The sequence below is a fragment of the Rhamphochromis longiceps genome, linkage group LG3 (assembly GCF_057381845.1).
Source record: "Rhamphochromis longiceps isolate RC_006_pf linkage group LG3, R_longiceps_female_GT1.1, whole genome shotgun sequence".
Lineage (NCBI taxonomy): Eukaryota > Metazoa > Chordata > Actinopteri > Cichliformes > Cichlidae > Rhamphochromis > Rhamphochromis longiceps.
The window spans coordinates 67,901,603-67,927,401 of NC_140559.1; the positions used below are offsets into that span (position 1 = coordinate 67,901,603).

Sequence of the window (25,799 nt, forward strand, 5' to 3'; positions counted from 1 at the left end):
GAGTGAGCTGAGAGATGGAGAAAGAATGAAGAGGCAGGGAAGAAGAAAGCAATTAATGAACTGAGTAAAAGAGAACAGCGTAAGAAAAGACAAATGTGGAGAGCAGCTTAGGTTAAGGCAATGGGTAGTTAACAGTGTTACAGTGAAAATGTCCTTTTAGAAACAGGGAGGGCAGGAGGAAAAAGGCTTTAACTTTCCACACACAAATCAACTTTAATTGCTTTGCTTTGTGGGCAACGTCTGGTGGCTCGGAAAAAGTACAGAGCTGAAAAAAATAAGCTCAAGAGGCAAATAGTGGAACTCCAGGAGAAACTTGAAAAAGAAAGGAAAAGCAAAGAAAAATACAAAAAAGGTGCCAACGTTCAAAGAAATCTTTGGATTCACCACAGTCGAAAATAACACGATTCACTTCAAATTGCCCCGTTAACCCACAAATTAAAAAAAACCTTACTTTTCCATGAATCACTGATTGAAGATATTAGGAATAAATACAAAAAAGCCACCAAGAACAGAGAAAGGCAGCTGACTGCCGAAGTCACGACAGGGAGAATTATAAAAAAATTACAGGTTGCAAAAGTTTGTGCAAGTGACTCCCTCGGATTTTCAAACAAGAGTTTCAGACATCATGACAGTCTTCATTTTGAAAGAAACAGGACCAGCAGGTTCACTGAAGACTTAAAAAGAAGAATCAAGGCGTTCAATCTCAAGAATGACGCGAGTAGAATGACCACAGGAACCAAACAAACACTCACAAAGGACAAATTAAAAATGCAGAAGAGGTTCCTGATGGACACGATGGAAAATATCCACAGAAGGTTTTTGGCGGAAAACCCAGACCAGATGATATCCTATTCCCTTTTCTGTCATCTTCGCCCCTTTTGGGTTGTGAATCCAACACTCTCTGAACGTGACACATGCATGTGTAAGTTGCATGAAAATCTCAGCTTCCTGGCAGTGAAGCTTGAGACTGCCAACATTGAAGAACTGATAGAGAAGGTTTGCTGCAACTCATCCAGCAAGAGTTGCATGTATGGAGAGTGTGTCCATTGCAAGGACAAAACTGTCCACACGACAACCGCATACAACAGCACCGCAAACACACCACTGACCCAGTGGGTAATAGAGGAGAAGGAGATACACAAAAAGGGAGAAAAGGCAACTGTCAAGGTGACAGTCAGGAAGTCTGTGGAGGGCACACAAAAGGACCTCACTGAGCTCCTCCGCAGCTTTGTAAGGAAATTTAAATGCATCACTTTATTATCACGCAGCAAGGTCAAGGTCAAATTTATTTATATAGCACATTTCAAACAGCCGATGCTGCAGAAAGTGCTTAACAATATAAAAATGGTATTAAAAAGCAACAATGTAATACAATAATAACAATAAAAAACAATAAAAGGACAGTAAAAGAATTAAAACAATAACTAAACTAATTCAAATAAGACCAAAATGCTTGGGTCATAGTGTGTTAAAAGCCAGGGCATAGAAATGTGTCTTTAGTAAAGATTTAAATTGCTCAAGTGTTTGTGCAGATCTAATATTTAAGGGGAGACTATTCCAAAGTCTGGGACCTGCCACAGAGAAGGATCTATCACCACGGGATTTGAGGTTAGTCCGTGGGATGGACAGCATTAGTTTTAAGCTAGACCTCGTGGTTTTTCCTGGAGCATATAGGCAGAGAGGAGCTCAGACAGGTAAGGAGGGGCTCGGGCATTAAGTGACTTAAAAACAAAAAGTAAAAGTTTAAATTGGATCCTGTAGGAGACAGGAAGCCAGTGTAAAGAAGCTAAAACTGGGGTTATATGCTCTCTCTGTTTGGTACCAGTTAGCAGGCGAGCAGCAGCATTTTGAACCATCTGAAGACGATGGATGGAGGCCTGATCTAGACCATAATACAATGAATTGCAGTAGTCCAATCTGCAAGTAAGAAAAAGGTGAATAACACGCTCAAAGACGTTAGCCGGAAGGTATGGCTTTACCTTGGCTAGCTGTCTTAACTGAAAAAAACAGGACTGAACTACTGCACTCACCTGCTTATTCAATTTAAAAGAACCATCAATGTAGACACCGAGGTTTTTTACATGTGTTTTACAATACGAGGAAACGGTGCCCAGAGTGCTGTCGATATGATTAAAGTTGCCAAAAATGACAACCTCAGTTTTATTTTCATTTAGCTTTAAAAAATTTAATGACAACCACTGTTTGACATCATCCAGGCAGCGTAATAAGAGCTGCGGATGGTCTGACCCTGCTTTTAAAGGTAGATAAATCTGCAAATCATCAGCAAAACAATGAAATGAAATGCTGTACCGCGAGAAGATGGAGCCCAATGGCAACAAATAGAGTGCGAAGAGGGCGGGACCCAAAATAGAGCCTTGAGGTACACCGTATTTAAGAGGGGCTATTTTGGAGTTGTGGGTGGCCATATTGACATAAAAAAACCTTTCTGACAAATAGGAACGAAACCACTGTAGTGCAGATCCTTTTAGGCCAGCATGAAATTCTAGCCGTGATAACAGGATGTCACGGTCGACCGTGTCAAAAGCTGCTGACAAGTCCAACAATAAAAGGGCAGCAGGGCTGCCAGAGTCCAGAGTGAAAAGAATATCGTTAAAAATCCTTAAAAGTGCCGTCTCAGTGCTATGTAGTGATTTAAAACCAGATTGAAATTTTTCAGAGATCATATTAAAATTAAGGTGTGCCTGCAACTGTAGGTAGACCACTTTCTCCAAGACTTTAGATAGAAAAGGAAGCTTTGAGATAGGCCTGTAGTTGGACAGAACAGTTGGGTCCAGGTTTTGTTTTTTAAGAAGAGGCTGAACTACAGCTTGTTTAAAGCATGATGGGACGCAGCCTGTAGCAAGGGACGTATCAATTAATCTCAGGATAAAAGGCCCAACAGTATTAAAAGTGCTTTTAAGCAAGCTCGGGGGGAGACAATCAGAGGGGCAGTGTGATGATCTTAGGTTACTAACTACCGCGGTCAAGTCCTTAAGGGAGACAGGATCAAACTGCTCTAAGACAACTGAGCACACAGGAGAAGGACTCTGATCTGAGGCAGCAGACAACGAGACAAGATCCTATCAATCCTAATTGATAGGATCTTGTCATTAAAAAATGCTAAAAAATCATCACACATACTTGGTGAAGAAGTGACTCCAGAATTATCACATAAACTAAGAAAGTGATTAAGAACGTTAAAAAGTACCTGAGGCCTGTGACTGTTTATTGACACTAAGTTTGAGACAAACTGTGTCTTTGCAGTTTTTACAGCTTCTTGGTGAGCAGAAGGACAGAAAGTCCTTATAATCTGTAGAGAAACATACAATCTGTCCTTTTTCCATCTCCTTTCAGCGCGTCTGTAGTCACGTCTGAGGGAGCGCGTATGTTCATTCAACCACGGCTCTGATAAATGCTTAGCGCGCACAGTCCAGCAGTATGCCTTCTGCCGTGAGCTGAAGAACAACATGTCAGGGGAGGAGGCTTTGATACATGTTGACTTCTCAGAAAACTACAGCTGTAAATACAGTTCTCAAGCTCAGGTGGTCCACTTTGGGGCTTCACATCAGCAGGCCACCGTTCATACTGGTGTGTTGTATGTTGGTGGGCTCTCAGAGCCTGTGTGCTTTAGCACCATCTCCCCCAGTAGACATAAAGGCCCTCCAGCAATATGGCAGCACCTAAATCCTGTGCTAGATTACCTTCAAGGGCAACATCCACAAGTGTCTGTGCTGCACTTTTTAAGCGGCGGACCCTGTACGCAATACAAACAACGAGGAAACTTCTACCTTTTCACTACAGAACTGGACATAAGAGGATTCAAGGCTGGTTCTTGGAATTTTTTCGAGGCTAGTCATGTAAAAGGAGCACCAGATGGTGTCGGGGGAGCCTTAAAAAGAGCAGCTGACATGATGGTAGCAAAGGGCCATGACATCCCAGATGCAGAAGAGTTATTCAGGGCCTTGTCTGAAACAAACACAAGTGTGAAACTGTTCTTTGTGAAAAGTGAAGATGTTGAGGAAGCTATGGAGAAAATGCCGAAGCAGATATCAGCTGTTCCTGGAACCGTGAGAATTCACCAGGTCGTTACTGTAGCTCCAGGAGAACTGATGGTTTGTGATGTAAGCTGCATGTGCACAACACAGAAGCAGTTTAACGGCAAGTGCTTCAACACCCAGTGTTTCATTTTTGGCCAGAAGATAGAACCGGCTGTGTCACAGACAGGCAGTGGGGGGGATCCAGGAAAATAAATCCAGTGGGAAAGTCCAGAGCTGATTGGTAAATGGTGTATTCTCAGATATGACGATGATTTGTATCCAGGCATCATTCTAAACATACAAACAACACAAGTCCAGGTCAAATGCATGCATCGTGTTGGGTCAAACCGATTCTTCTGGCTGCATCAGGATCATATCCTCTGGTACCTGTTTGATGATTTGTTTGAACTCATTCCACCCACACAGGCTGTGACAAGGTGCCATGTGGAAGTCTTGAAAGAGGTGTGGAACTGACTCACAAGATGAATTCATGAAACAAACGGCACATTCATGCATATATACAGACACACACACTGATGCAGGCACACACATGCAAAAACACTCTGACACAGACACAGGCGCTGATACAGACAGACACACTGAAATCGTTAACTGATTATTATTGTTATTAGTTCAACCAGTTCAACAAGTTTAATTGTTACCGGAGCAAGGATGAGGTGACTTTTAGCACCTCATCAGCACTTATGCCTAGACACACACACCCACACTCACACGCACGCGCGCACACACACACACACACACACACACATACACTCGCACGCGCGCACATGCGCGCACATGCGCGCGAGCAAGCACACACACATTATGTTACATTTGAGCAATTCACTTTGCAATGTTTGTTAGTTGTAAATATGCTGTTGTGGTTGTTTTTACTTTAGATTATAGTTTTTTCTGATGGCTTGAGCACATTTTTTGTAACTATTGGCTATTTTTGCAAAACTCTACACACAAATAAGAAAACTCTTCACCCAATCAGCAAAACATTGTAGTTTCCCTGTAAAAGCGAATAACCCTTGCTTAACTCTCCACACCTTTGTAAAAATGGTATTTTCGTATCCAACAGTTAACACAAGCCATCATATTAATAAGCACACAATGCACCAACTAAACAAATCAAATCACTTTTATTGTCACATCACATGTGCAGGTACTTTGGTACAGCACATGTGAGTGAAATTCTTGTGTGCGAGCTTCACAAGCAACAGAGTTGTGCAAAATACAATAATGTAAACAAGCAAAATACAAGAATGGCTACATCTGAAACTAATAAATATATGTACAATATATAATAGTATATGCATTTCTGGATGTGTATACTAAATATTTTTCTACGTGTGTGTGTGTGTGTGTGTGTGTGTGTGTGTGTGTGTGTGTGTGTGTGTGTGTGTGTGTGTGTGTGTGTGTACACATATTTTACAAATTAAATAGAGTAAACAATAAATAAAATATATAAAAATATACAGAGTTGAGACATGTGCAAAACAGTGGCATTACTGTACAGTATGGAGTGCATAATGTTGAAGTTCCAGTAGTGAAGCTGAGGTGTCTATGACGTGTTCAGCAGTCTGATGGCCTGGTGGAAGAAGCTGTCTCTCAGTCTGCTGGTACGGGACCGGATGCTGCAGAACCTCCTTCCTGATGGAAGCAGTCTGAACAGTTTATGGCTGGGGTGACTGGAGTCCTTGATGATCCTCCCCGCTTTCCTCAGGCACCGCTTCCTGTAGATGTCTTGGAGGGAGGGAAGCTCACCTCCAATTATCCGTTCAGAACACCGCACTACTCGCTGGAGAGCTTTGCGGTTGTAGGCGGTGCTGTTGCCATACCAGGTGGTGATGCATCCAGTGAGGATGCTCTCAATGGCACAGTGATAGAAGGTCCTGAGGATGCGGGGGCTCATGCCGAATCTTTTCAGTCTCCTGAGAAAGAAGAGGCGCTGCTGCGCCTTCTTCACTGTTTTGTTTGTGTGTACTGACCACGTAAGATCCTCAGCCAGGTGTACGCCAAGGAACCGGAAGCTGCTCATTCTCTCCACAGCAGCGCCGTTGATGGTGATGGGGGTGTGTACTTCTCTGCACCTCCAGAAGTCCACTATCAACTCCTTTGTCTTTGCGACGTTGAGTGTGAGATGGTTGTCTTGACACCAGTGGGTCAGGGCGCTGACCTCCTCCCTGTAGGCCGTCTCATCACCACTGGTGATAAGACCCACCACTGTAGTGTCGTCCGCAAACTTCACAATGATGTTGGAGTTGTTAGTGGCTGTGCAGTCGTAGGTGTAGAGTGAGTACAGGAGAGGGCTCAGTACACACCCCTGTGGAGCACCAGTGTTCAGTGTGATGGGGGATGAGGTGATGCTGCCCAGTCTGACCACCTGGCGTCTGTCAGACAGGAAGCTAAGGATCCAGCTGCAGAGGGAGCTGCTCAGTCCTAGATCCTGCAGTTTCCTGTCCAGCTTCGAGGGAACGATGGTATTGAATGCTGAGCTGTAATCTACAAACAGCATTCTCACATACGTGTCTCTCTTCTCCAGGTGTGACAGGGCAGTATGTAGTGTCAGGGCTATGGCATCATCAGTGGACCTGTTGTGGCGGTATGCAAACTGTAGAGGGTCCAGTGAGTCGGGTAGTGCAGAGCAGATGAAGTCCCTGACCAGCTTCTCGAAGCATTTGCTCATGATGGGGGTCAGGGCTACAGGTCGCCAGTCGTTCAATGAGGAGATGGTGAAGGATTTGGGTACAGGGACGATGGTGGCCATTTTGAAGCAGGCTGGGACTACAGACAGAGAGAGGGAAAGGTTGAAGATGTGTGTGAACACTCCAGCCAGCTGAGCCGCGCATGACTTGAGGACGCGGCCGGGAATCCCGTCCGGACCAGTAGCTTTGCGTGCGTTCACCTTCCTGAAGCACCTCCGCACATCCTCCTCAGACAGTGTGCGCACTGACGTCATCCGCGGTGCGCACACTGTCCGGTCTCATGGTGTTCGCTGTGTCGAATCTAGCGTAGAATACGTTTAGATCCTCACACAGAGAGGCCGTGGTCTGCGGTGTGCTGGTTTTCCCTCTAAAGTCTGCGATTGTGTTTAGTCCCTGCCACATACTCCGAGGGTTGTCAAACTGTTGCTCCACCCTGTCCCTGTACTCACGTTTGGCTGCTTTGATCGTCTTCCGGAGTTGGTAATGTGCGTGTTTGTAGTCACTGATGGTATGAATAAAAAACACATCTGGCTTTTGCTTTCTCTGGGCACAAGGTTATGGGCTCAAACTGTGGTCATAAATATTTTGTACTTGTAAATCAGTTTTTTTGTATGTGTAAAAAGAATTTGTGTGTGCGTAAAAAAGATTCGTGTGTGGACTTAGCCAAAAAATCTGTGAGAAAGTCTGCACTCAAGTTTCAAGTTACAAGTACGAATTTTGACCCCATTTTTCTTCCTTTCATCTGATTGGCCAATGTCATGTCAATCACAAATTTAACTATCCAATCAGAGAACAGGTGGGTTTGGCTGTCGGAGGGGTGCTTTTTTGAACTGCAGGTCCTTGAAGGGAATAAATGCCCTTTTACATGCCAGCCCAGCGTTTTCCTTCATCTCCACGAAGGAAAACAGTCTGTGGTGGTCTGAGTTTTGTGATTTTTGTGTCACAGGTTTACATGCTTAATACAGGGACCTCCTGAACCTTTTCAACAGCGCTGCGAACCTCCGGCGGGGGGGCAGTGTTGTGGAAAGGACAGTCTTCACTAGTGGGGATACTTACAAAGCTTTCCTTCGTTATGAATTAGCATACATGTTTTTATTGAACATTTGAAGAACCAGCAAAAAACCCAGAAACTCTTGTAGAGGACAAAGTCGGAGATAGAAACGACAAGGAGCAGGTGCATCAGGTAGAGCTGCTGCAAAAACCCACAGAGCTCAGCAGCCAGCAACAAATTCTGGATCCTTGGCTTTTAGTTAGCAGTTAGCATTAGCAGCACATGCTGCATCTGATGTGAAAGGACCTTTATGCTGCGGACTGTGACTCACAGCCCTGACGTTGTGTTAAACTAATCCTAAAGTAATAATGGTATTTCTAACCACTGATATACCACAACTTTATCCTTTCAACATCTGCTGAAAGTTAGGGGATAGAGATCCTCCAGCTTCAAACTGTATTACCCTTCAAGGACCTGCAGTTCAAAAAAGCGCCCCTCGACAGCCAAACCCATCTGTTCTCACTCTTCCTGCTCCCTCCATTGTACTCCACACACAGAGCTTACCTGTATTATAGTGCTTAGGCTGATTGCAAAGTGAACTAATTATCTAAAAAAGTTTTCACATGTGACAGTGTGCCAGACAGTTGGCAAAATAGTGTAAATAATGGCCGTAAATGTGTATAGTTTTGCTAGGAGTGCGTTGATCATTTGGAAATTGAGTGTAAAGCAGTGAGTTGTGTTTACAGTTCTGCAAAAAGAGTGCTGTGCAGTGGATTGTAGCTACAGGTTTGCAAAGTGTGTGTTACAAAATGGCAAACTGAGTGCAAAGCAGTGTTTGTGCTTTTAGTTTTGCAAACTCAGTGAGTGGTTGTGCTATAAGAATCACAGTTAGGGTTTAAGCATTCAGAAAAAACTGTAATAAAACGTAATTCTACTGCAGGTTGTATCTGGTGTCCTTCCCGTGGTTACAAAGTGAGATATAATGCTAATGGAAAGTCCTGTACATTGAATTTGAGAGTAAACAACTGTTTATGTGTAAAGCTGTATTTGTCTCTTCAACCCTGTTATGCTAGTCTCAACCCTGTCACACCTACATTTTCATATATTATTTTCTTAAAATGTTGAGGAAATAATTTAATGTTTGCTGATTTCTGTTTTTGATGAAAAATGACAAGATTGCTTTCACTCAGTTACATTTCAGGATTTAAGAGAGTAAAAATGTGTGATTTTATGTCATTTTTCTATTTAAAATTATTGAATTAGTATGGGGGACATCTGATTAATGTAAACATATTGATTTCTTTAGAAATACATTTTATGATAATATTCAGAGAGCCTCCAAAGTGTCTATAACGGGGTTGAAGAATTACAGTCACCACATCTTGAAAATATGATCAATAATAAAAGAAAACTAATGCCTGAGATGGGAAAATGCATTTTTCTGATAGTTAAATATGTCCTTAATGATGTGGGATATACATATAAATAGTACATTTTGGTAAAAATGTAAAAATATCCAAGTCCAATTTTTGTCGTGGAATGACTCATAAAGTGAAAAAACTCCCTAGGTGAATTTGCAGACAAATGCAAAGTGATGTTGCAAATGTTGGATGTTTTCCAGAGCAGATATCCTGTGGCAACAAATGTCCTTGATTACCTTGATGACTTGCAGATAAACCTGGCTGCCAACAAACAGCTTTGTGAAGAAGTGTGTTGAGTAGGAGCAGAAATCTAAAGTCAAGCTGACCAGATACATAATAAATGGTTGACAGCTTCACCAACACCACCCCTGGCTTCTCTTCAGTACCTTCAGGAGATGAGCAGCTACTTCAGCAGCCTAGGACCAGCAGCACTCCAAGCATCTGTGAGTGGGACTGTGGACCTTGATGCCTTTGGGCATGGTGTACAGGAGTGGGTTGCTGTGATGAGCAAACTAGCTTTGTGCTGCAAGGAGGCAGATCCTAATTCTGCTGATGCTGAGCAGCTTTTATGAGCAGCACATCAAGCAGGAACTTGACGGCTCTGGTTTTCCTGGACCATAATCGCCGACTTGAAAGTCGCTTCAGTGCACTTGACGAAACTGAAATGTGAAAGCACATAGATTTTTAGTAACCTTATTATTTGAAGGTATGTTTGCTGTTTTAACTACACACTGAAATGTTGAGTTTCTGTTCAGATGCACTGTAAACAAATGCAGATGATTTCTTTCATTTTTCTACTGAGATTGATTAAGAAGGACCACTGTTATTTGAAATGTGTTGTGGAAAGAGGTGCAGAAGCAATATGAGCTGAACTGAATCCCAAACTGATGAAAACATAAGTCAATGGCTTTACTTTTATGGTGCCTAATGAAGGTTTTCTTTCTTTTTTGAAGTGCCATTTCAAAAGAATTTTGAAGAATGTTATACTGTAGAGTTTATGTCCATATAAATATATAAAAATATATAATAAACTTCATTTCTAAGCCATCTACCTCATTGATACAGGGGGGGGCTCCACACAAGTAGGGGAGACCGGGGATAGTTGTAACGTGGGTCAGTTGTAACACTTCCAATTTCTCCAATCAGGGCTAAGTTTCAAATGATGTGACTCATCCTGTGCATGCCCAATGCAGTTCTGCTATCACATGTGAAAAATCAGCACATTTTATCAAACACAGACAATTTAACACGAAAAAAAGTCATTTGTATGCCAAAAAGTAAGTTTTTCTACTTTATTTCAATTTCTAATAGCATTATCTGCTTTGCAGTTAAACTCATCAAACTTGAATTATGTTATTTGTATGTCTATGGGGATATATTCTGTGTAGGTCTTTAGTGCTAATGTTTTAGCCGTTGGCTGTAATGTTAGCTAGTTCATGGCTATAGGAGTCTGGGTCAGTTGTAACAGCAACAGTCTGGGTTAGTTGTAACAATAATGCAGATGTTACAACTTACCACACTATTACTTTAACTTATATTAAACAAGTTGGGGCAACGACATCAGCAGAGAGAGGTTCACTGGTCGCATTTGTATATGTGGTTAATGCCATTGGCAACACAATTCCTCCACTGTTTGTGTTCCCACACATACATTATGCAGACCTCTGTGTCAGAGATGGACCAGTAGGAAGCACTGGTAGTGGAAATAAATCAGGATGGGTGCAAGAAACAGATTTCCTCATCTTTCTGAAGCACTTTGCAAACCACACCAAGGTAAGCCATGATAAAAAGTAATGGAATTGCGATGCTGGTGAACAACTACATTTTTTCAGCTTCATTGTTATGTTCAAAATTGGTGCAAGAGTTGTAGGTTATAATGCCCACTGAGCCAATGAGGCCAAACTCAAGAAAGACCAACCAAAATTAATGAAATATTCAGTTGCAGAAAATTCCATAATTTGTCTTTTTTGGGGGGTTGGAATATGTTCAAAAGCTAGATTTCTGCATTCTGTCACACACACACAGCTACATAAATGGCTCTAAGTGCATTCATGTGTTGAATAAACAAAGATTACATGTTAATATTTTGTTAGTACCCTTATTTCATTGTGTTACATTTCACCCCAGGATATGTTACAACTAACCCAGACTATGGGGTTAATTGTAACATTTCACTCTTTGTGTTTGAGACCATACCATGCAATGGGTAATTGTGCTGCAGAGAAAATAGCTGCACTATTTAATAGCAGAGACATGTAAATACTTTGCATTACATTTCGAATCCACTACCTTAAAAGAGCTCCAATTTACAGACAGAAATGTCAAAAATGTTACAACTATCCCCGGTCTCCCCTATTCATACATGTTTAGAAAATACCACAACAAAATCAAAGTCATTTTGATCGTTAAAGATCAAAAAACAAAACAGAAAAGACACCGCAAAATCTCGGAGCAACTGAATAAATTTCATATCATCAAGTCGTGACGAATGAGTGCACGCACAGTGGCTGTAGGGGGAGCCACTGAGCCAGCACGTCAGCTGCTCCGGTCAGTTCGAAATTCAAAACACAACAGAAATCTCCCGTCTTGCACCGCGGCTCAAAAAGCCTCTGACGGTTATTTTAATTTAACATAAAAAATAAATAAAAATCGCAGAATGTATATTATTCAAAACTGTGGACACGAGTGGGTTGCGGTGGTCGGCAGGCACATTTTGGTATGAATGAAATATTGCTACTTGCACGTTTAAATTTCTATTTATTTTTTGTGTGTGTGACGGCTGCGTGGGTAGCAGAGGAACAACTGCCGTTGGCGCCACTTTCAAATCCTCCACTGAGACAGAATGAGAGCCCGTCTTCAAATACATTTACGCACTATTTCGCTTTTTAGCGTAAAACCAGGATTATCTTAACATTATTTCTCCTTTGGATATTCTTTTTCTTCCGAAGGTAAGAGTTTCTTTTTCCGCCCCAATTTTGACTAATAAAGTATTTAGTCTTTATCTTTTTATTTTCATTTGTAGGTAAGTAACTTAAAAGTGTTTACGTGTTATGGCCGGTAGCTGCTTTGTAAGCGTGGATGTGCTGTAAGTAAAGGCTTTGTGCGAGGGACGCTTAGCAGACAAAGTAAAGTGCGGCTTGAAACAAAAGGCTGCGTGACTGCACTGTGTCAGACACTGTGCGCGTCCATTTCTGCACGGAGACAAAGCAATCATAATATAGTATCTTAGCAAATGTTCAAATATAGCTTATTGTTAACAGTGCAGAACTTATATTTCTTTACAAAAGAGTTTAAGTGATAAGTGGAAAAGTAGAGGAAGGGGACACTCCCCTAGTCACAGCCTCCTCCCCAGCAACCACGCCAGCCCACTCGGCTGCACACTGTGTCTAAATACGACGCTAATCTCGCCTTCAAGCACAATAAACAAACAAATAAATAAACTATACTTAAGTCAAAACGCCCCGTTAAACAGAGGAAACAGTGAGAAAGTCCAGGCTCGGAAAACGCAGTGACTCAGCAGTTTCTCACCTGCGCAGCCTGTCATCCTCTCATCACAGCGAGGACTGCGCACTTTAATACGGGCAGTTATCGAAATATGTGCGGCTGCCTTTGACTTCGACTTTACTCAAAGATCAGTCAGCTCTGATTATGTATTAGTCGGTTTTTAGAACAATGAAACTAATTTTCATAAATGTGTTAATACAAAGCTTTAGGCAACATGACAAATAGATGATTTCTAGGCAAACTATAGGGAAAGTTTTTTTCTTTTTAAGCGTGTCGTTTACAAACTGATAGAAAAACGAGGTAAAAAGCGGAGCTCCCACACAGACCGCTGGACTCTCCCCCAGAATGACCGAGAAACGGACCCTGACATTAAAAAGTCTCCCTCTTACTGTTCAACGTTTTTAGGTAAGACCCTGGTTGTGTATGTGCTGCACACCATCATCTGAGAGTGAAGTAACATTTCTAATGTCTTCACTTTTTTTAGATTAAATCTTGTTTGGTGACTTATAAAGAAAAGGTCACGATGGCTGTGCCTCACCAAGGAGATAGTGTTTGCTTATTCTGACAGAAACTGCTGCTCACAAAAAGGAGAATATTTTTGCAGAATAGTTGGCATCACTTTGTTCTAAATATTACTTTGTTTCAACAACTCAGTACTTTTATTCCATAAAACATCAAAAATACAAAGTATTAAATAAAAGTAGCAACAAGTGACACCTTTAAAACTGAAGTTGAATCTTTTTTGTTTAAGAAGACTGTAATGACAGAATTTTGTTTCCTGTCGACTGAAACAATTAATTCAATGCATCACATTCAAAAATGTTTCAGCAACATTTAGAGAAATTCTGGAAATAATTATAATTCTTTTATTATATTCATTAGAGCTGTGTTCACTGAATATGTTCAGTCCGAACCATCACAAAGTGAAGTGGCCCAAATTGAAAAGCTAAAATTTCTTTACTGTATTATTTTATATTTACACTGATTTAAATCCATAAGGTAAATTTAAATAAAGTTTAATACTGCAGCTGTGGATATTTTTCACCATTCCTTATAGCATCAGATATTTTATCTGATCCATAAAGATCTTCAGCTGTTATGCAGCAGGTCAAATATTCACACATGCAATATAAAAATTGTAAAAGAAAAAAAACATAATTCCAGGAACAACAGAACTTTAAACTTCAAGATGTGAATTGATGTGGAAATATTTTCCAATGTGTCATATCCAGACTTGCACAGCAGAACCGAGTAAACAAATCTTTAAACTCTTCTTTTTTGTCTTTACCACAAACACATCGAGGGCCTCAGCCTGCAGAAATGTTAGGAAATGGATTAAGATCATTTCGGGATTATTCTATTAAAATTCGACTGACATAGACGTGAAGAAACCTCGTGTGGCTTAGCCAATTTGAATTCTTCTCCTGGACTGATGGTGTGGTGTTAGCCATTATCATCACCTGTAAGTGATTAGAGTAAGACTGCTTCATGTGAATGGAAAACGAGCATACTTTGTATTTTGGGGCATCCCTGGAGCTTAACTGTGACACCCACTGTTACACCGGGTAATGCTGGAGGAGCTGCTCCATTAGAGCCTGGTCTAGGATTTATTTCAAGTTAGCGCCGGGCCTTTTTCTTAATGTGCCCATGTTTTATTTTTCTGTGTGTGTAAAAGTGCGTAGAACAGAAAGAGAGGTAGGCAGGGCCACCTCCTTGTAAAACAGTGTAGTTTGAGAGCAGCACTTTCAGCAGTGTGAGTCTTCCTCCTTCCTGTCGACTGCCATGTCACGGCCATATGAGAACATGAGAAAATAGAGTCAGGCAAACACCGAGTGTAGCTCTCAGTGCGATTACATTTGTGCATTAATACTAGTCCATGTGTGTGTTTCTGTACTCGGCTTCCTTTGTGTGTCGCAGCACAGAGAAGCTGGTGGCTCACTGTACTTACCCCACTCGTGTGTTTGCTGTGGTTTCTGTTTTTTATTTCGCAACACTAGCCTATAAAGTAGGCTCCTCAAACTGTGTGTGAATGCATAAAGAGCTTCCTCTCAGAGCCACACTATTCTTCATTTTATATTCCTCCCTCTCCTCCCTCCCTGTCTTCTCAGGCTTTCTTTCAGTCTGACAGTGGAGCAGCTTGCCAGGCGTACAGGCTCAATGCTCCGCGCTGCGCAGCAGCCCCTTTGCCTCGCACAAATAAATTTTTTACGTGCAAACGGGAGCTCCGACAGACCCCGCGCTTTACACCTGTCTCACACACACACTGGGGAGCGTCCACATATTTTCTTTAGATTTTTCGCCGCCCCCGAAAATGTCGATTTGTATTGTAGAAAGTGACTGCTAGGGAAAAAGGCTGCAGCCCTGTAGGTTTTTATGCCTACTGAGTCTTCTCACTGTCTCAGTGTGCGTAGCTAGGGCTCAGCGAGGCAGCACTGAGAAGGACTGGGACATGCACATACACATAGCTAAAAGGTGAAAGGCCAGCAAGGAAGGATGAGGGGACACGAAGTTGTTGGTTGTTTGTTTGTTTGTGTTTGTTTGTTTGTCTGTCTGTTTTTTTGGGGGGGAGGGGGTATTTTTGGGACTGGGACCAAAACCTGACCAACCCCCTTCCTCCCCGGACACCCCCTTTTACTACGAACAGAAGCAGGAGCAACCAGAAACCCCAAACAGGCCTTTTTTCAGCTCTCTCTGTCACTGTAGTAGGCTAGCTCTATCCCTCTGATGGGTGTTTGTGTAGAGCTGCTGTTGGGACTCTCCTTGGTTTTTACTTTTATTTGACAAATCTAGTCATCCTGTGTGTCTGTGTGTGCCTCTGTTGTTCCTGTTTTATGTTATTTTTGAGGACTAGTTCTGATTGTTGGTCTGTGGATTGTGACAATGTATCCACACAAACAGGCAGAAGAAGGTGTGAGTTTACTTTCAGTGTTCTTAGTCAGTAGTTAAGCTAGTTAGCTCCTCCATCATCAGGTTAACATCTCAGCAGCAAATGGTAAGTGAATCTTTTTTTTCCTCTGAAGAATGTAAAATGGCCTGTGGTGCTGTGACTGCAGGAGCAGCAGGCCATAGACAGGAGCTTTCCAACACTTTGCCTTTTATTCCCTCCATCACACTTTGATTCTTCTGTGAGTGAGAGTGGATGTTTGGGACGTAGTTATCTGTAGTTACCTTTTCTGACCCTTTGTGGCCACATGCCTTTATAAGGCTTCATTTGAGCAGCCTTGGAGGTTAAGCATCAGCACCAAACATTTTACATTTAAAACTGTTTGTTTTAAATAAAAACTTCTTGGCCCTTTAAGAGGATTTTTTTGCAGACAGATATGCATGCGTATGTTTCCTGTTTACAGCCGAGTTTTATGGAAGTATAAATCTTAAGTGTATCCTGTCAAGTGTGGTGCATCAGGTTCAGTGCTGGCCCCGCCCTGTCCAGTTCAAATCTGTTTTTTCTTTATACTGACGAATCAGTCAACTAACTCTCAGTTTCACATTAAAATGACAGAATACTGGCTCCAATGTAAGGATCCACATGTAAAGTGAAATATATCAATCAACAGAAAATCCTTTAAGTAACTGTTGATCACATGTGAAGGATATTTGCAGGTATTTTATAAACCAAACCATAAACAAAAACTGATTTTTCATCACTGATATTCTGTCGATATATCTGTAGTTGGAAATGCATTTAAATAAATAAAATCCAAGCAGGTTAAGATGACTACTTCAGTCTCACTTATCCTTAAAAAGCAACCCTGCCTTGTTTTCTTCTTTCCTCTGACACATGAAATACTGAACTGCAGCCAACATTCACGAATTAGATGACGGGAAAATTGTAAGAGAACCTCTGGGCTGGACCAGAGCTGCTGTACCTTCAATAATACTGTGTGGCATGAGTCTGGATTAGTTCCTAGGGGCTGCATCAACAAGACATGACTTCTTAGACAATTGCACTAACTGATCTGCTCTGATTGCAGTGTTTAAAGCGTGACCCTCTGCAGGGCTGCAGGTAAGATGCTGTTTTACACTTTTGGTATAAAAATACACATTTGGTTCAGTGGAGATTCATTAAAATTGGGATGCAAGTATTTTAATAAATCACTTTCTTTTTTTACTTTCAGCTTTTTGAACTTGATGTATCTTGAAAACTCAGACATCTGGCGGATGTTTATATTGTGTTTCTTTTTGGTGAAAGACTTCTTCTAAAAGCTGCATGTAAATGTCGTTTTTCATTTTCTATCTTTGTTTACATTAGAGTAGGTAGCTTGTTACGACTCAACGTTCCCCACTGCTGTGTGCTGTTTGTGGTTTGCCTTTAAGGATATAGTCGGGGTAAGTACAGTCATACTTTTTATTTTATTTCAGTTGCTTAAATAATCTTTGATTTTATTTTATTTTTTGTAGTATGTTTCAGGTGGAAATCATCAGAAAATAAAATGTGTGGATTATTTTATCATTAAATACTTGTGGTGAAACATTCTTTAATGTTATCTTTCTTCAAAAATATCTGAGCTATATGTCGTCGTCCCCCTCCCCTCCCCCAACTGCTTCCTCTTTTTCTCCACTTCCTCCATTTTCTCTGTTTTTAAAAGAAAACCGTACAGATGAACGGAATCAAAAATTCAACATTATTGTATGTGGCCGTCTTCTTCAGAGAAAGGTCACATACATTTCAGTTTTGTCTTTGCCCTCCCGCCCCCGTGGACATGCACCAGCCTGAGTCATGGACTCGGTGTGTCCAGGGTGCGCTCTAGCAGCACATCATGTTTTGCAGATGTGCTGAATCGCTTCAAATCATCATGTGCTGCCACCGTGAGCCCTGGGATCCTCAGCATCACACTGCTCCTAGTCCATTTTCCTCCAGCTTAGACTTTGATTGCAATAATTTCTGTTACTTGTCTTAAAGCTATGAACCACATGTGGGTGAATGAATGCATGAGTCGCTTTCCTGTTGTCTGATAGCAGCTGGATGCATGTCATCATCTGAGTATCACTGGTTTATTTTTCTGTCGAGATCTGTGAAAAGAATTGCACTGACATGAATAGTGAGCAGCAGTAGTGAGCACAAACTCACATTTAATTCTGTTTCAAGCTGAAATCCTTTTGTCTCCTGACAACAAACTAATTGCACCAGTGAGTTGAAAACAGCATTTCCTACTTATAGAGAACATAATGAGGTTAGAAAATGAGGACGAATGATTTAGATAATTTCCTTATTTAGGGTCGACAGCTTAGACACGTTCTATTTAAAACAAACTTTTTTTAGGTTTTTCACTCATAACGATGTTGATTTTATGTTAGTGTTTGTGTGGAACAATCAGCGATTAGACTCCAGCCACAGTTCTCTTTCTAAAGGTTTTTATTAAAATAAGAGAACAATGTGTTTTATCCACATCATATAAAACTAATTTCTGTTTATGAATAATTGTTTAAGAAACTTCGGAACAAACGCACAGCTGACCAGGAGTGCCTGCATGTTGCATTTGTTTATATTTTGTTGCTGATTTTCTTGTTTTCGATAGGTACTCGTGTCAAAGCCTGCCAGTCTGTGGAATCACTCATTTCAAATATGTTCTCGTCCCTCCAGAGATCACTGATCCATCCAAAGCTGCTGTCACAAACAACCTGAGAGGTGTTTGCATTGAAATCTCTGGTCTTTATATTTCAGATCAGTATGTGGGAGGCAGATCACTGCATGCTGAAAATATGCTGCGTTACCTGTAGTGCTTGGATTTATTCTTTACTTGTTTTTCCAGAAATGCATGTTTGTGAGTACGTGTGAGTGTTGGTCACATTCAGTGCATCTGGCCGTAGCAGCACATCATTACTGGTATTTTTCACTGCATTACCAGTATGTTATGTGCTGCTTCTGTCAGACACACATCACTACATTGCTGTGATTATCATTTATTTTGTTAGAAATAAGCAGCACTGCAGTTTAATGTGTCTAAAACTTCCCAGTGGACGAACATAACGGTCTGTGGGTCGATTATGACTGTTACACATTAATAAAAGGTCAGCATTTGAAAACTAAAATGTCTACTGAAACTTATTTTAGACCCAAAGAAAAGGTTCAAATCTGTCTCACCTTAAACTACATGCATGCTAAAGTTCTTTAAGGTCGCGATGGCTTTGTTCCAAGCACAATAATAAAATCTGAGCCAGGTTTGAGTGTCTACAGCGCTGATGAATCTTTACAAAACGCAAATGAATGTGTCATGATTTCCACTTATGTGAGCACACAGAGATGGTGTATGAAGGATATCACACTGCTGGTCACTGTGTTCCTATAAATGTCCTTGATGCCGTCAATCACATCCACCGTCAGCACCTTCACAGCTTTTAGCTCAAGGGATATTTCTTTAAATCATCCTTTTGCAATTTACTTTTCCCTCTTCAGGAGAGAATTAGCATCACTTTTCTTAGTGTCTTAATGTGTTGGGGTGCACTTGGAGGCTGGCAGATGAAAACTAAAATAATGTTTTCTTCTATTTAGACAAAAACATTTCTTTGGGAACTAAACAGAATGGAAAAGATGCACAAGCACATTCAAATTCGCAGCTATTGCATCATCCCCCAAACATCTGTTTCTTTTAAGCCAACGTGTTTACGGGCGATCGTGGCTCAAGAGTTGGGAGTTCGCCTTGTAATCGGAAGGTTGCCGGTTCGAGCCCCGGCTTGGACAGTCTCGGTCGTTGTGTCCTTGGGCAAGACACTTCACCCGTTGCCTACTGGTGGTGGTCAGAGGGCCCGGTGGCGCCAGTGTCCGGCAGCCTCGCCTCTGTGGCTACAATGTAGCTTGCCATCACCAGTGTGTGAATGTGTGTGTGAATGGGTGGATGACTGGATATGTAAAGCGCTTTGGGGTCCTTAGGGACTAGTAAAGCGCTATATAAATACAGGCCATTTACCATTTACGCAGCTATGCTTCGCTGCACTTCAAAGCTCAAGCACTTTCATGCAAAATGATACTGATGAAAATTCCCCGTCTGTGACGCTCCTGCCAAAGCAATAAAATAAATGAAAGGCATGAAGTCGAGATAAAATAAATCTATCACCTTAACTTTATGTTCCACTCACATGAATATAAAGAAAAGATTAAACAGCATGAAACATACATGATGCTGTCAAATGCTAAAATACACAAAAACCGACAGTTTCTACATACAGAAAAAATAACAATTAAAATCATCATTTGTTACATTGTTTCAACTTCCAGACTCCAATCTGGAATAATAGGAGCTTGATATGGATGCTGGAGAGGTGCAATATCTCTTTTTATATTCCCAACACTTTACTCACTTTAGTCACTTATTCAGTCACTTTAATTTTAAAACTGTATATTCTGTGTATTTATTATCTCACTCTTATTGCCTGTTTATGCTCTGTCCTTGTCTTCGACGTCATGCTGCTCTGTTGTATCTTAATTGTCCCTTTGGGATGAACAAAGTCTGGTTCTGATATTCAATTGGAATTCATCCACATTGTCTCAGCTCACTGGTGTCATTCTGTTTAGTGGAAAACTAGTTGTGTTTCAGAGCTCTACAGAGAAATCCTGGTAAAGTTAGTTGAGATGTCCTTTTATCATGTTGTTACTGCCATGTCTGTACAGTCAAAGTTTTAACCACGGATATCTGCCAAAAGTGAGATGTGGATTTCTCAGGACACTGGCTCGTCAAAGACATTAGTAACACATGCCAGCAATTATGCTGTCAACATGACAAATCGAATCTTACAAAGGCATTTGGAGGCACTGAAGTGGAAATTATAGAGGAGCTTTTTAATGAGTTTCTGTAAATGCTTTAACTTTGTTTAAAAAACACATGTCCTGCGTCCGCAGCGGGAGAACTTTTGCAAAGGTTATCTTTTATCAGTGAAGCCAAGGGTTTTCTGCTGAAATGTAACTTAAATAAATAGAGTGGGATATTCTAAATGTTTCTCCAACCAGAGTTTAAGGAAACGAAAATTACACAAGGTCACACATTATGCCAACTTGCCTAGAACTAACTTCATCACCAACACATTCTGACTGCTGTTCATCCTAGTGCTCAGCATCCACTGCTTACAAACACGAGTCCTGATTTTTACAAATTATTTCAAGTGTTTCTTCATCACTTCTAGACGTTTACAGGAGGATCAGCGGGACAGCAGAGGCAGGTCGCTGGGGTTCATAATGAGGCTTGAGTCCAGGTTCAGAGTATCTATGGAGACAGAAAAGAAAGTCTCATATACTTACTGTAGATCATCAAATGGTCCAAATCTTTACATGGGGCCCATAAATATACAGGCTTGTGGGTTTTTGCCAGTTTATTGAATTACTGTCCCGTCTTTACCTTGCAGTGGCCTGATCCTATATAGATCGTCTGCCTTTTTTACATAACCTCCTTTTGTGCTAGTACACATTTACATGTTTTGGATAGTGCAGATGCTCCCAACGTCACTTTTTTTAATGTGAAAACCCAAAGTTTCCCTGCTCTCAACTTTAGCTGATAGCCACTTGCCCAAACTGCTGACTAAGTAAGTCCTGCACCAGTGAGGTGCAGGACTTACTGGATGGGGTTTTCTACCCAATTTTTTCTGCTGAACAACAGAAGTCAGACCCGATGATGTTAAAGCAGAAGCTATCTAATCTTTTGACTTGATCCCAACTTTTCAATGTGTGTGTTAGTCCCCATAGGGAAATTGTTCCTCTGCATTTAACCCAGTGTGTAGGGACGGTACCTTGCTCAGGGGTACCTCAGGGTAGCCATTCAGTGGAGTCGAACCCCCGACCTTCCGATCATGGGGCCACCACTCTACCTACTGAGCTATCCCTGCCCCAGGGATATTTGACAGCTTCTGTTTGTTTGTGTAATTCAGCGTAAAACAATCCATCTGTGGTTTTTTTCTGTTCATGAACTTTACCTTGATCAAAATTGTTGAGTTTTTTGGAGTTGGATCGCTCACCGAGTCCCTCGATGTCCACAAGATCGCTGTTCACATCCGAATCATTCAGAGCGCTGAGGGTCACATCTGCACACACACAGCACTCACTTCACTTCTCTGTATTATTTGTTCATTTTTGTGTATTTAAAATTTACAAAAAGTTATTATTTACAAGCTACAAGAAAGTTGTTTTGTTTTTTTTAATGAAATGAATAAAACTGTTGGTGGACTCGAGGATGGAGACCTGCAGTCTTCTGTTTCTTCAGAGGAGGCTGGCTGGAGGGGGGACCCTGGAGACCTGCTGCCATGACAACCTGAGCTGTGGACACAGAGATAACAGCTGGAGGGCCCTGCGATGCTCTGGCAACAGCAAGAGTGGATTTCTTGATGACCTTCTTTGGACTGTCAGAAGTTGCAGGCGTAGCTCCATCTTCATATGGTTTCCTCTTCACTGTGCTCTTTGTCAAACTGCTGGAGGAGAGATGGGAGCTAAATTAAGGATTAAGCTATTCCGGCCCACACTGGGTAGTCTCTGCACATGTGATGACACAGATGAATCACACGTTCTGTGACCATTTATTTGGTAACTCGTCTGACTCTGACTGTAACACTCTGTGTCTGATTCATGTTTATTATTAAAACCGGCTCACAAAGTTACACGTTTTACGCCCCAGAGGTTGTTCTCATGAATAAGACATGTCCAAGATTTTTAGTAGATACACCTATGGTCTCAATTTAAAAATTCTACGTTGAATTATTCTCGAGTTTTCTGAAAATCTTATGAATGTGCAAACTTAAACCCCTGACCTTGAGATGGAGGTCACAGAGACTGAACTTCTTTTAGTAGATGCAGCTATGGTGACCCACAAGTTAATGCACTCACAAACCTAACTTAAATTAGGTTATTTATAGTATAGTTTATAGATTATTTACAGTACATGAAATTGTGCCATGCATGCTATGCACATGTATAAGTTTTGGGTTGTAGACTCACGTAAATGCTCATCCTGTTCTAGCAGATGGTTTCCTCTCCTTAAGGGTAGCCTGGTCTGATTGTTGGAGTCTTTCCTTCGTTATTTGGGCCTTTACCTTACTATATAAAGCAGTGACTCCATAGTGTAGTGGTTTACACTACTCAAATCCTTTGGAGTTTGCATCAGAAAGGACATCTAGTAAATCTACTTAATCAAATATCCATCCACTTAGGCTACGTTCACACTGCAGGCGAAAGCACATCAAATCTGATTTTTTTGACCCTATGCGACCCATATCTGATCATGGTAGGACAGTGTGAACGACACAAATCCGATATTTTCAAATCAGACCTGGGTCACTTTCGTATGTGGTCCTGAATCCGATACATATCTGATGTTTCAGAAAGCAACTGCTGTTTGAACGGTCATGTTGCATTAAATCAGTCTTTTACGTCACTGACACAGGACAGACGCCAACTATCAGCGCCGGAGAAGACATCGTGAACGCTTCCTGGCTATCCAGTGAAACTGTTGGGAAGACAACGTGAACATTTTATTTGTACTGTATAATCTGCAGATTCTGACAGGAATCTGCAACTATCCTTTGAAGCACCGCTCCTCTAAAACAGCAATAAGGATCATTATTAGGCCAAATGTAAATATCACAATAACTTTATAACTTAAAGCAAAATTGGGAAATGTAAAGTCCGAAACAGGTCTTTATATTAAGGCTATCAGTCCAACAACAGGGCAGCACGGTGGTTAGCACTGTTGCCGCACAGCAAGAAGGTCCTGAGTTCAATTCCACCATCAGGCCGGGGTCTTTCTGTGTGGAGTTTGCATGTTCTCCCCGTGTTTGCGTGGGTTCTCTCCGGGTACTCCGGCTTCCTCCCACCGTCCAAAGACATGCAGTTTGTGGGGATAGGTTAATTGGAAAATCCAAATTGTCACTAGGTGTGAATGTGAGTATGAATGGTTGTCTGTCCTTGTGTGTTAGCCCTGTGACAGACTGGCGACCTGTCCAGGGTGTACCCCGCCTCTCGCCCTACGACAGCTGGGATTGGCTCCAGCGCCCCCCACGACCCTGAAAAGGAAAAGCGGTAGCGAATGGATGGATGGACAGTCCAACAACACTGTTTGCTCTGGGTCTAAACAGAGCGCGTTGTGTGTGACGTCTTCTTTTGCACATGCGGCCGCTTTGAGGGTTCACACTAGAGCGCGTTTGCTGTCGCATTTTATTTGTAGTGTGAACAAGCAGACAAAAAAGTAAATAAATGAAAAATCGGATTTGATAAAAAAATCTGAATTGAGCATTAAGACCTGCAGTGTGAACGTAGCCTTAGAGACCCCTCGTGAAAACGTTTACCTTACTACAGGGGTGGGTAACTCCAGGCCTCGAGGGCCGGTGTCCTGCAGGTTTCAGATCTCACCCTGGGTCAGCACACCTGAATCAAATGATCAGGTCATTTCCAGGCCTCTGGAGAACTTCAAGATGTGTTGAGGAGGTCATTTAGCCATTTAAATCAGCTGGACACGTCTAAACCTGCAGGACACTGGAGGCCTTGAGTTGGACACCCTGCCTTACTATATAAAGCACACTGAGAAATTAATTTTCTGTTATAGACAGAAAATTAATTTACTTAACTCAATGGTTTATAATGAAATTAAACTTATATAAAGTACATCTTAGTTTTTGGCTCCAACAACAAAAACAGCTCAAGTCCATACGAAATGCAACAACATTACTTTTTATATCATTTTAGACAAATTATTATAATTATACAAGGTGTGTGAGACTAGTGTTACCCGGCAGGACTGGACTCTGCCACTGGGTGAAGCTGCATGGTGAGTTCTCCTAGTTTGGTGAAGGCTGCTCCTGCTGCAGAGAAGATCTCGCCCACCTGGCCAACACAGAGTGGTTAAGTGGACAAGTAGCATCCATGGAAAATGACTACGTATCGTTCCACAGAGGGTGAACGTTGTAATAAAGGGATGTGTACTGCAACATGCTGCGATTAACATTTAGGTGGTAGAGCAGGTCAGCTGAGAGAAGGTTGGTGGTTCAACCCCTCTCTGCTCCAATTTGCCTGCCAAATATCTTTGGGCAAGATATTAACCCCAAATTATGAGTGCGTGTGGGTGAATGAGGCAAGTTATATAAAGCACGCTGAGTGCTCAGATAGACGTTTATCATTGGGATCCAGGTTGTTTATGTGCAGTGTCCTGCTGCACGCAGTCACAGCACAGAGTAATACAACAGCACCAGCTTACACTGGTGCTGGGTGGAGGTATACAGATTCCCCCTCACTGGAAAAGAAGGACCAAAAGCAACACGTGGGCATAGATGATCCATGATTTTCCACTGTTGCTTTTTAGATAATTTGTCCTAAAACTTAAAGATTTTGCAATATTGTTTGATGATCCCCTGGAAAAGTTCAGTCCATGTTTTGGCCATTGTGTAGAAGCAGCGGGAAGCTCGGTGCAAACTGGGGTTGGTACGTTTGTGTAAGGATAACAACACTGTATGCACACCATGTAATACATGCTAAATGTTCACGTGTCAGACTGACTTACTTTAGTAGAAGCTGAGGTCATTTCGCTGGTCTCTGTGATAGCACACACTCAATGATGTCCTTCAGTTCAATTACAGCTACTACGATGCTAACAGCATAGCCACTTAGCTAATGTAGCTCCACAGCTAGAAAGCAGCTCTCCCGCCGTCTTTAGTATCACTGCTTGGAAAAGGCAGTCTTTTTCATACCGCGCTGCATACTGCTGCAAAAGGTGTTTTATCTGCCTTCAAACTTCTTTCCTATCATGTCACTGACGACAGACGGATGTGCGCGCGCTCAGCAGATGGCTCGCGCTGGCTTCAGGGTGCACTCGTAAATCTCAGTTTTTAAGAACTCACTGTGACCGGGTCACTCGAAACGGGGTAAACTTGAGGACGTGAATACTTACAAGAAAAATATATAATTGGAATCAGATTAGTAGATGATATTACGGAGCCCCGCAGGGGACATGGGAGGAAAAAAAATTAAGACGGACTTTTGCGAGATCGCGAGTTTGTTTTGCGAGATCTCGCAAAAGTCCGTCTTAATTTTTTTTTCTTCCATGTCCCCTGCGGGGCTCCGTACGATATTGAGGATAAAAACTGAAAAAAAAAACTAAAAAAGGTTACCAAGAAGAAACGTTTTAACAGAATGTTCAAAAACCTTTTCATAATGTTAAAGTGCTGGCAC

At 41.6% G+C, this 25,799-nt stretch overlaps 1 protein-coding gene, 1 long non-coding RNA gene and 1 pseudogene across 3 annotated transcripts; 2 read left to right on the forward strand and 1 right to left on the reverse strand.

The window, feature by feature from the left end:
- The first annotated feature begins 441 nt into the window (after positions 1–441).
- LOC146676510 (uncharacterized) lies at positions 442–4,511 on the forward strand (annotated as a pseudogene).
- A 7,263-nt stretch (positions 4,512–11,774) lies between these two features.
- LOC146676511 (uncharacterized) lies at positions 11,775–17,352 on the forward strand. Its single transcript, XR_014910685.1, has 3 exons — positions 11,775–12,108; positions 16,636–16,667; positions 16,914–17,352. It is a non-coding gene; the product is annotated as an uncharacterized LOC146676511 (long non-coding RNA).
- Positions 17,353–19,699: 2,347 nt separating this feature from the next.
- On the reverse strand, positions 19,700–25,602 carry LOC146676512 (BPTF-associated chromatin complex component 1-like). 2 transcript variants are annotated; one of them, XM_085400788.1, is made up of 5 exons: positions 25,132–25,602; positions 24,364–24,458; positions 21,828–22,051; positions 21,563–21,670; positions 19,700–20,859 (listed from the first exon to the last, which is right to left on the reverse strand). In XM_085400788.1, exons 1-5 carry the CDS (start codon positions 25,150–25,152, stop codon positions 20,795–20,797), a joined length of 513 nt encoding a protein of 170 aa, XP_085256914.1. In that variant the 5' UTR covers positions 25,153–25,602; the 3' UTR covers positions 19,700–20,794. The 2 variants fall into 2 exon arrangements, with proteins under 2 accessions (XP_085256914.1, XP_085256913.1); XM_085400787.1 differs by having other exon boundaries at positions 21,828–22,054.
- Positions 25,603–25,799: the final 197 nt, after the last annotated feature.